This window comes from Mastacembelus armatus, chromosome 4 (assembly GCF_900324485.2).
Source record: "Mastacembelus armatus chromosome 4, fMasArm1.2, whole genome shotgun sequence".
Lineage (NCBI taxonomy): Eukaryota > Metazoa > Chordata > Actinopteri > Synbranchiformes > Mastacembelidae > Mastacembelus > Mastacembelus armatus.
In genome coordinates this window covers 27,055,201-27,066,667 of record NC_046636.1, presented here as the reverse complement: position 1 = coordinate 27,066,667, position 11,467 = coordinate 27,055,201, and the positions used below count along the sequence as shown (strand labels likewise).

At 43.7% G+C, this 11,467-nt stretch overlaps 2 protein-coding genes across 3 annotated transcripts; one reads left to right on the top strand and one right to left on the bottom strand.

The window, feature by feature from the left end:
- The first annotated feature begins 943 nt into the window (after positions 1-943).
- On the top strand, positions 944-7,498 carry tmprss9 (transmembrane serine protease 9). Its single transcript, XM_026305486.2, has 15 exons — positions 944-1,269; positions 1,381-1,508; positions 1,590-1,657; positions 1,751-1,926; positions 2,036-2,080; positions 2,471-2,584; positions 2,742-2,907; positions 3,128-3,402; positions 3,824-3,966; positions 4,491-4,776; positions 4,883-4,996; positions 5,072-5,240; positions 5,406-5,671; positions 5,901-6,037; positions 6,909-7,498. The coding sequence occupies exons 1-15, from the start codon at positions 1,143-1,145 to the stop codon at positions 7,068-7,070; spliced, it is 2,376 nt and encodes a 791-aa protein (XP_026161271.1). The 5' UTR covers positions 944-1,142; the 3' UTR covers positions 7,071-7,498.
- A 77-nt stretch (positions 7,499-7,575) lies between these two features.
- Positions 7,576-9,595, bottom strand: timm13 (translocase of inner mitochondrial membrane 13 homolog (yeast)). Of its 2 annotated transcripts, XR_003295608.2 has the most exons (4): positions 9,386-9,595; positions 9,100-9,168; positions 8,642-8,804; positions 7,576-8,093 (listed from the first exon to the last, which is right to left on the bottom strand). XR_003295608.2 is itself a non-coding variant. In XM_026305487.2 (3 exons), exons 1-3 carry the CDS (start codon positions 9,503-9,505, stop codon positions 8,706-8,708), a joined length of 288 nt encoding a protein of 95 aa, XP_026161272.1. In that variant the 5' UTR covers positions 9,506-9,595; the 3' UTR covers positions 7,576-8,705. The 2 variants fall into 2 exon arrangements, 1 of the variants encoding a protein (XP_026161272.1); XM_026305487.2 differs by having other exon boundaries at positions 7,576-8,804.
- Positions 9,596-11,467: the final 1,872 nt, after the last annotated feature.

The window sequence follows — 11,467 nt, the reverse complement described above, 5'->3', positions numbered from 1 at the left end:
TGGAAGGGATTTCTGAAGCCCTTTTCCTAAAGTAAACCGTAGGTAAGTTACCAGCAGGGCGGACGCGGAACGCCCCTTGGCAGGTGGAACAAATAGCAGACCCCTGGATCCTGTCCTTTGTCCTTTGTACTGTCCATCCATGTACCTGTTCGTGTGTGGCCCAAGTCATGCACTGTGAACTGCGGGGTATCGTGGACGTCCAGAGGAACGGGAGAAGGAAGAGGTGAGTGGGTTTACTTCACAACATAAAGCCTGTATTGTTAGTGTCTGGAGCCACTGTGCGTAATTTGCTGGCGCAGTGAATATCTGACGCGTCGGTTCATTTTAGTCTTAACTCTGAACTGTAGTTCCTAAGATTTCTTGTTTTTATTCAGTGGTTTTTACTTTCTCCACATCTGATTTATGAAAAGCAACATGGCCACTCCGATCTCTTGGACACGCTCAGCCAGGCCTGCTCTGCTGGATCATGTTAGTGCGTTTCTGAGATGATAAGAGTTTTTCTTCACACAACTGTTGAAGCTTTGGCCTCATTTGGCCACAACACCATTGTTTTGTTATTTCACATGCAGTTAAGACTCGTTTACCGTTTGGAACTCATACCATTGTTGTGGAATATTGTTCGCATGAATTGTACTATAGTGGAGACGCATCGTTAAATGTTAGTCTTAATTAACGTGTATCGCTTTTCAGATGATGACGTGCTGCGGTTTCTCACAAGACTGACGTTCAAAGTAACGTCTCCAAGCTGCTTAGTCAAATTAACTAAAGTATTTTAAAATGTGTTTCACAGGCTTGAACAGTTTTGTCTGATGTATTTTATATTTTGTAGAGTGCAACTTTTTTTTGCATAAAATATTATTTTATGAAATTGATTTCAATCGCACAGTAAAACCTCAGTCTAATTTTATAATAATACAGTATCTTCTGGGATTTAACAGTAACTGTAAACAATACTCTATTATTTACACAGTAGCTGTAAACGGTATACTCTATTATTTACACAGTAGCTGTAAACGGTATACTCTATTATTTACACAGTAGCTGTATTCTTTCCAGGCCTGGATCGTTTATCTCGTTTGTTGGGCATGATGATGCTGGAGAGACTGGTATGTGAGTTGTGAGACTGGTGGTGTGAATCCAACATGGAGGAGAGGAAGGATGGGGGAGGAGGAGGACAGTGGTCTTCCTCGCCTTCCTGCTACAGGAGCACCTTCATAGCTTTGCTCTTCTTCGTCCTCACTGTAGGAGTCTTTGTGGGCCTTCTCATAGGTGAGTACTGGTGTGACATAGTAGGAATCATTTAGATAGTAAACGGTTTCATGCATGTCCTTTAATTGCAGATATGATGTGATCTTTAACTTTTCTACTATATGTCTCCAGCGTACCTGGTGGAGGAGGAGCATTACTTCATGGAAACAGTGGAGCTGAAAGGTCTCAAGTATGACCCAGTTTTGCAGGATGAGAGCTCTAATTTCTCCATTGTACTGTCTTCAGTTTTAAAGTATAAGGTTAGTCCTGACTGTCACCATGATGAGAGGCCAGTACTTCCTTTGAAATGTGTTAAACTTTTCATTTTCACATTTTTACAGATCAGAAATATATTTGCCTCCTCATCAGTATCGCGTCACTACGTGGGCTGTAATATTATTGCCTATGGGTAAGTGAAAGCTGAGCTGAAAAATCTACTCCAAGCAAAAATCCTCTGGAAGATTTAAAAAAAAAACATCACCTATTTCTCCTTTCTTCCCAGTAACATTCATGGGGACGTGATGGCAACGTTCAGGCTGGCCTTCATGGTGTCTAAGGTCCAGCAGTATTCAGACATCTTCATTCAGGAACTGCTGAGAGCAGGGCTCAGCTCAGCGTTGCACAAGAAGCCGCTAGAAGTGGCACAGTTTGGACAGATCAACACTATCGTCTTACTGGGTAGTAAAACTACTCTGTCATCGGTTGGCTGTCTGGGTGCAGTTGTTTTTGTGCATTTGCTTCAACACTGATCTGAGGATCTAATGTTTTGATTTCTGCTACTTCCTAGGAGCCAGTGGGAAGTCGTTCTATACCATTGGAGACGACAGAGCCGGTGAGTTAAATGGCACCTTAAATGTGTGTGTTTGTCATATTGGGGCAAATCATTGAGATAACTTACTAACTGCGTACAAATGTTAAATGTCATCTTTCTATGACTCGTCTCCCTCCTGTCCTGTAAAAACTATATAAGTTCAACTTTTCATGAGCCTTGTGTTTTTTAGATTTTGTGACTGTTTGTGTAACTAATCACATTTGTTTTTAAATTGCTGGAAATACGTATTTTATTTGGACCTTATCTATATTTCAGTCATTGCAAATATCACATATCATTTGATACTGATCTGGAGTTTCCTTTAGAAAGAGTGCTGTAACTGCTGAAATGGACTTTTACATGTTTTCTCTTATGTGCATCATCCCATTTTCTATTGTCTGGCCTCTCCAGCCGGGTGTCCTAACAACACTTTCACTTGTGGCAACGGAGAATGTATCACCAAGCTAAATCCTGAGTGTGACTCCATCACGGACTGTGCAGATGGATCTGATGAAGCTCATTGTGGTGAATGACACCTAAATATTTTAAAGCTCTTTATTTGGTTTTCTTTTTCAGTTGTTATTGTTATTATGGGACTTGAGGTTGCTGATATAATCTACCTGTAAGACAAACCTGCTGCTCAGCATCCATGTCAATCACATCCTCCCTCTCTCTCCTTCAGCCTGCGGCACACGTCCCGCCATGGGCATTCGTGTTGTGGGGGGTGAGGATGCTCAACAAGGGGAGCTGCCTTGGCAGGTCAGTCTGAGGCTCCATGGACAGCATACCTGTGGAGCCTCCATCGTCAACAAGCGCTGGCTGGTCAGTGCGGCGCACTGCTTTGAGAGGCAAGCAGCAATACATTTCCAATAATCTGCCTACAGCAGCAATAATTTGGAAGTTTGTGAGGAGGTATTTATAAAAACTCAAGCAGTGACATTAGTACACTTGGGTTCATTTTATTTGGTGTTATTAGTCTGTCACTAAATCAGTTTCCAATCATGTGTTATCAAGTGACTTGCATGTAGTATATTTTTAAAACCTCTGCCACCTCTTTCCTGTCTTTAGCGACACTAACCCCAGAGACTGGACTGCCCTGGTAGGAGCCAGATTGGTTAGCGGTCAGGAGACACAGTCCAGAACGGTTAAGATCAAGTCGTTGATCGTGTCTCCAGACTATGACCCCGTGACCAATGACAATGATGTCACTGTGCTGGAGATGGAGACCGCTCTCACCTTCAACTCCTACATCCAGCCCATCTGCTTGCCTTCTCCGGCCCACGTCTTTGCTCCTGGCCAGAGCTGTGTGGTGTCAGGGTGGGGTGCACTGAGCGAGTTTAACTGTGAGTCTGCCTGCAGGATTACACCTCAACACAACATGAGATGGGGAATTAGCACGAAAAGGAATTAACTGAAATATCTGACAGAGCTATTTTACATTTTTGCTTCCTCCAAGAAAAATGGCATCAAAAAAACATGAATCATTTCTCAAGATAATTCTGAGCTGCAGATCATTAATAAAAATCAGCTAAAACAAAATTGTATCATCCTATATGCAAACTTTAAAACTATAAAAGATAACTTATGTCCCATCACATCTGGTCTCAGTTCAGTGTGACATCAGTCAGCTCTACATGTACAGTAATTAAACCCCTATATTCTCTGAAACTCTTTATATTCATCTCGACCATTTCCATGGCTGATGGAATATGATCAGCGTGGGTCATGTGTGATTCATTTGTCTTGTGCTATACTGTTGTTCAGTTAAGTTGCCCAATACGCTGCAGAAGGCGGTGGTGAGAATCATAGACTCCGGGGAGTGCAATAAGTCCTCTATGTACAGAGGTGCTATTACTCCCAACATGATGTGTGCTGGATTCCTGCAGGGCAAGGTGGACTCATGTCAGGTCAGTGCTTTTTCTGCAGCTGTATGGAAAATACAGACCCTAGAATAGCATGAGCTATTATCTTACATTTTCTTACAATAGCTTTTTGTCCTGGGGCACAGTTTGTATACATATCTGATCTCCCTTTTCTATCTTGAAAAGTAGAAGTGCGACAAAAACTGTATTTTAACACTGGGCCCACCCTAAAATCAGAGGCCTGGAGGCTGTTTTTGTTATTGTCCTCTCAGCATTACCTGTTGACGTGTTGGTAATATGACAAGGACAAAGATCCTTTCAGTACAATAGAAAAAAAGAAATCAATACAGCTCAATCAGTTAAATTCACCCAGACTGTTTTGAGATTGAACTCAAAACCCAAATTTAAATGATGAGAAAGTAGAACATAACTGACCTCAGCACAGGAATGTCCCTTACACACTAACTGAATGAAGACTTGAGGCTTCCTCATTTGTTTGACCACCACATAGCAGAATATTTTCTAAAAATCCAGCTCATTCATTCAGGGGTCATGTGTTTTCCCTGCAGGGTGACTCTGGAGGGCCCTTGGTATGCGAGGCGGCCCCAGGGAGGTTCTTCCTGGCTGGGGTGGTGAGCTGGGGTGTGGGCTGTGCCCAGGTCAACAAGCCTGGGGTTTATACTCGGGTCACCAGGCTCCGCAACTGGATCCTAAGTCACGCAGATCCCAGCTTGGTCCAAGATTACATCCAGAATGTTCCCACAGTTCCAGCTACTGTGAAAGGAGGGCGCTCTGACCACCCACCAGTCCCTGTGACCGTACCTATGGATGTGCTGTCTGCACCAACAGTGTCTGGTAATGTCAAGCTACCTGTTTACTGCACCAAAAGATGGACAGATATTGATCATGTGTTATTGATGTCTATTGTAGACTAATGTCCACACATCATCATGTATTTCAGTCTTGAATTGCAGTGGAAACTTCCAGTGCAGCTCCACCTCCTGCATCAACAAGATCAACCCAGAGTGTGATGGAGTCCCTGACTGCACCAACCAGGCAGATGAAAAAAACTGTGGTGAGTTAATATCCATGAAGGGCAGCCTACGCTGGGTTTTACAGGACGTACCTCTGAGATGCACTTTTGTCGCAGACTGTGGTCGGCGTCCTGCTCTGGACTCGCAGAGGATAGTGGGTGGAGTATCGGCTCGGAGGGGGGAGTGGCCTTGGACTGGCAGCCTCCAGTACCAGGCACTTCATCGCTGTGGCGCCACACTCATTCACAGGAAATGGTTACTCACAGCAGCACACTGCTTAAAAAGGTAATTTGCATTAACCAGGTTTCAAAAGATTCTCAGTTTCTGAATATCAGCCCACACAAATTATGCTGTTGTGTAAAGCTGTGCAGCTAATGAAAGTTTATACACAGTTACATAAAAAATCAAAAACCTACTGGAATATCATCTTCTTTTACAACCCACGTGTAGTGATCCTAGCCCCCGGAACTGGGCTGTGAGCCTGGGCTCTGTGCTGCGCTCTGGGCTAGGAGCCCTGGTCATTCCCATCCAGAGGGTTGTCATCCACCCGGCTTTCAATGGCACCACCATGGACCATGACGTGGCTCTGCTGGAGCTTGCGGTCCCGGCCCCCGTGTCCTACACCATCCAGTCCGTCTGTCTCCCCTCACCGGCCCACCGCTTCCTGAAGAACGCAGAGTGCTACATCACGGGCTGGGGATCCGTGAGGGAAGGAGGTGAGAGAGGAAGACGCCTGCATCAGGCTCAGAGAGAGAAATGCAGACTGTGTATAATCATAACGCGACAGACTGGACGATTCAAAATCTAGACCTGCATGAAATATGTTTGAAGTGTTTCACAAACAGAGAAGCAAAAACATTATGACCCTAAAGTTATTCAGGAAAATCGATTTGTAAACTTTGTGGAAACGTATAAACCGACTAATGTAATTGTTACTTTCCACAGGTTCTTTGACCAACCTGCTGCAGAAAGCTGCAGTAAATGTCATTGACCAGGCAGACTGCCAGCAGGCATATGGAAAACTGCTTACTCCGAACATGATGTGTGCTGGTTACATGGAGGGAGGCAGAGATACCTGTTTGGTAAGACTGAACAGTGTATGACATAAACACTGTCTTCTCAACCTGACAATGGGCCAGACATCTGGGTGGGTTCAGCTTTAGCATCATCTGAGCAGTTTATAGAAGAGCAAGAGTGGTTAGCAGTGTTGCCTCACATCAAGAAGGTTCCTGGTCTGAAACCCATCAGGGACCTTTCTGTGTGGAGTCTGCATGTTCTCCCTGTGCTTGTGTGGGTTTTCTCCAGGTACTCTGGTTTCCTCCCACAGTCCAAAAACATGTATGTCAGGTTGATTGGTGACTCTAAATTGCCCATAGGAGTGAGTGTGAGTGTGTGAGGTTGTTTGTCTCTATGTGGCCCTGTGATGGACTGGGGACCTGTCCAGGGTGGACCCCTGCCTTTCACCCAAAGAGAGCTGGGATAGGCTCCAGCAGGTCCCTGGGACCCTGGTTAGGACTAAGGGGGTCTAGATTATGGGTGGATGGGTTTGACTGTTACTCTGTAGAGGTTTCTAAGACTTTTCTCATGATGGAGAAAAACCTTCTTGTTGCCTTCTGAGGAACATTGCAGCACTCCAGTGAGATCTGCTTATCTGATGGGAGAGTAGAGTTTCCTTACTAAAAATACAGAGCCCCTCTTCTCACCCACTCCCTCTCTGTAATCTTCTTATGTAAGGAAACCCACATGCATTCCTGCCTCGGTCAAAGCACCCACCATCTCAGCGGTGATCTGACTGACATTCTTTTAGTGCCGGATGCAACTTTTTTCTCTTCTTCACTCCTTCCTAGTCGACGGTTTCTTATAGTGGAAACCTATGAGAGCTGAATCCATTTTACGTAGACATTGGACTTAACAGCACTGCTGATCTTCTCTCCTCCTCTCATCTCCATCCAGGGAGACTCTGGAGGGCCGCTGGCTTGTCGTCAGCTCTCTGGCCAGTGGTTTATTGCTGGAGTGACGAGCTGGGGACACGGATGTGGGCGAAATGGTTTTCCAGGGGTTTATACTCGTGTCACATCTGTCAGGAAGTGGATATCTACGTACCTGCCTTTCTGAAGAGGCAGACAATGGATTTTTCTGATTTTTCTCCACAAAGTTGTACTGTACTGTACTGTCCTGTGTACACATACACACATGCTGTTGACCTGGATGACCTGCTGGTCTTAGGTGTTGTTTATAATACTGTGCAATCAAATGGGACCAATTTCTTTCAACACATACAGAAGAAATAAGGACAAACCTAAACTGTGGCTTAAAGATATTCTAATAGCCTCAGGCATGATTGAAAATATTTATTTCACTTATTTATTCTTGGGCTGGTTGATTGGTTTTATTATTTTGTGTGGGGTTCAGAATATACAGTATGTGGGTCATGTATTAGGACATTTTCTTGTTTTTTATATCTATTCTTAAAAAGATAAAACAGTGATATAACAGCTGTTACTTAAAGGTCGGGGAAATATAGCTCTGTATGAAAAACTGGGACTGGGATCAGGTTTTGGCTTGAGGTTGGCAAAGGCAATGATTTCATGATGGTGTTTCACTGATAAATAAGATAAAACCTGATTGACAAGATTGATTTATTTCTGATTAAAATCAATCATTTGGTTACAATCACACCTCCAGTCCTACTGCAAATAATGTTCACGGGTGTTTCTGACTTTCTGCCCTACACAAACTTAGCAGGATAGAAAATAAGAAGCTGTGTGTTGGGTAACAAACTGCGCACACACACACAGACACACACACACACACAGACACACACACACACAGCAGTCTCAGTACAGGTTCTGTCTACAGCAAGGCAGACCCTGCTGAAACAAACCCGCTACTGTGGAGGGCGGCAGATAGAGTGACAACTAGGAAACAGGTCAGACAAAACAGTTTTGTTCTCCAGGCAAACTTTTATATAGGACTGTTTGAATTTCAAGTTCACAGCTGTGAAAACGCCACAACCCTGCTCAGTTCTTCCTGCTGATCTTGAGGAGCTCTTTCAATGTAAGAGTAAGTTGTTGTCCTTACGGACTCCATGTGTGTTGCCTGTTTTCTGTCCAGTGTCTACAAGTGTTGGGTCCCTCTCTGAAAAGATTCACAATGAAATGAATGAAAGAAACTTAGGAGCACAGCTGACTGTTTAAGGAGGAAGGGTAGTGGACGAAAGACCTTTGTCCTGTTTAGACTCCCTGGTATCACATGCCCTAATTATACAATCATAAAACTATACTTACTGGTATATAATTTACTGCTGCTAATGTATAGCTGCCACTCAACATCACATGTTTATTTTCTAAAACGCTTATTTTAATCAAGAATGGGGGAAACATGGAGCAGAACATATCCCAGCGTGCAATGTGTGAAAGGCAGGGTGCACCCTATAAGATCTGCAGGGCTGACGTGTATAGATTCACACTCAATCCCCCCCAAAGAGGAATTTAGAGATGAGATCTTCTAAGAATTATCTATCACATATAAACACGATCTCACTTTGATACCAGACTGTCCCTCAGAGCACAATCAAAATGTCCTGGAGATGCTGTTGTGGCTCGAGTCCACAGGCTCCGCTCGTCTTTCTGTGAGGTATAAGGACAGTAAGTTGATGGTGCGATGCTGCTGCTGCAGTGACGCACCTGTGCACAGCTCGTGACCTCTACCAGGTGCACTGTGCTCCTCCCCGCTGTAAGAGAGAGATGTTCACATGCGAGCTCTTTCCCTCTGCAGCCTGGAGTTGTATGTTCGGGACACAATGTTCCAGGAATCCATGTATCGGTCCATACACATGGCAATACATTTCTGTAAGGAAGACGGCAGTGAGGTTAACAGTCTTAACGTTGGATCCATGGCCTTTTCTTAGAGCTGGATTATAGTCATCATCAATTAATGTGGACGTTATTTGAATAACTGCTTTAATGTTTAGAAGAAACTATGTCCAACAAACAAACCCCAAAAATACTAATAATGTAAGAAACCACAACACCTTACAGGTAGGAGGCAAAAAGTGGAATGTTGGTTGAATTGAAATGACATAATTAGAAAAATATAAAAAATTATTAATTATTTTTGCATCTGGTCCTTCAGCTCAGCTTACCTGCTCAGAGTTGTCCAGCGAGCTCCCAGGTTTACTTATGCACTTCCTGAAGCATTTGTCCGTCATCCTCTGCGACAAGAACGAAATGTTGAATGTTAGAGTTCACTACTGACTCCGACCTGCAGCTCACAGCATCATCCAGAGACTCACGTTAAAATAATAATAATAATACTAATAATAATAATAATAGTAATAACCAGTCAGCTCAGGGTAACTACAGTTAAGACAATCAGCAGCCCCGTCAGGGCTCAGGGGGTCTCGTTAGCTTAGCCGCTCGGTCCAGTACCTGCAGCAGCTCCTGAGCGTTGGCCACAGCGATCTGGACCTTGACCTGCTCCATGATGGTGCCGGTGTCCATTTTACCGCCTGATCCTCCTGCGGAGAAGTCAGAACCGAACCCGTCCATTTCCAGAAAAACCGTTACCGAGCTCCTTTAACATCCACGTGCGAGCAGCTGCTGCTCACTTCGGCTAACGTCGGCATTCAATGCCCTTGACAGTACCGGAAGGCTTGAGACGTCATTTCCGCCTATTGGGAAATGTAGTTTTTGGTGAGTGCACATGGCGGAGCGATGTAATAAACAACACACCGCTGCTAAAACCCCTTTTTATTGGTAAATATACATATTTGACCGTGTTTATAGAGCAAAGTTTAACCTTGTGCTCTCTCTCTCTCCCTCTCTCTCTGTTCTCTCTGGACCTTCTGCAGGTGTCCCTGGTCCTGGAGCTGTATATCGCTGATGTGCAGTTACTGGTCCCACCAACCTGCAGTGTCTATTTGTTGTTGCTCATAAGGGATTTGTTGGGTTTTTAGTTTTAGTTTTTGTAAAGTGCCTTGAGATGATTTGTATTGTGATTTGGCGCTATACAAATAAATTTGAATTGAATTGAATTGAAAGTACAGCCGGTACATGTGCGGTACCTTGATCAAAAACACGTGGCAGCCTGTTGTCCACACGGGGGCGATAGAGTCCACTCAATCACTTTGACCTTTCTCCAGTAACAACACATTTCTGAACTGATGCAGCAGATTTATATACCATGAAATATTTGATGTGTCCTGCAGTGTGGGACCTTAACATAAAGTATGTAATAATGGATATAAAACCAATATGATAGTAGTTATTATAAATAATGCAATAACTGATATGACATACTTTGTGTTGTCATGTTTGTTTCAACTGTTTTTTATATATATGTCCTATATTTATTCTCCAGAATGAAAGATATTAATTCCACTGTGCATCATTTTAAGTAATATTGTCAGTATCCATTTCATAATCATGTCTGTCATGTCAGTCGTTCATTCCAAGGCTGTTGTAAAATTGTTCTGCCTACTTGCATATGTTTGTAAACTTCGCTGGGTAAATAGGTGAATAAATAAATACTTAGCTTCAGGTTTACACTATGTAGAAAGCAGCTAACTCCAGAAATAGAAAGTCTGCACTTGTTTGGTGTCGAGGCGTGGGCTCGAAGGAGACCCCCACCAGGGACCCCTCAGACCACCTGCCCAGAGCGAACAGACCCTGTGGTACAGTGAGTCTGCTGGCAAACAACTGAGTGACCGTTACTGTCAACTAAACCATTTTGTTGTGATGCTGGGGGGCACTGAGGAATAATTGTGGGGGGTCCGATTAGTGGCGCGTCTGCCTAAGAGGAATGAATGACTAATTACAAAATGCTTGTACACACACACACACACACACACACATAAATATATAAATCCTCAGACCAGTATGGCTTCAAGCCATGGGGGTGAGTAGGGGCTTGGGTTAAGGTGCAGCAAAATGAATTAATCCTAGATTACAATCATGAGTTCATTAATCTAATCTGCTTAAATTCTTAATCCCCCTTAGGCACACTTGTATGTACGGAAGCATTTGGAGCAGTCAGATGGAAGCGAGGGCTCAACAAGCACCAGTGAGAATGTGAGTAACCAACGAGTGTGTTTATTGATGTCAGACTTCGAGGTTACACAAGGTTGTTAGTGGTTACTTTGGGACTTTGAAGTGTAAAAAAAGACGTTTGGTAATTTGAGAAATGAGCGGCACTCACATTTTAATCCCCTGCAGAGAAACAACGGGAACAGTGAATAAAAGGAAAACTGGCTCTGTGTCCTTTTCTCTTCAAACACACATTCACATAAACAGTCGAGAAACAGCTTTTAATCTTCAAAAGCAGCTGCTGAGTGACAGCAAAGGGAGAGGGAGGAAACCTGAGCGTCGGCTCTGCTGTTCCTGATCAGGCCTCTCCTGCTCTGTCACTTTATAGGGGGAGGACTCATGCTCTGAACCTCCTGTTTCAGTATTATAAGTATTATTATAATACACTTTAGACAACAAACATTCTAAACATTCTGGATCCTGTTC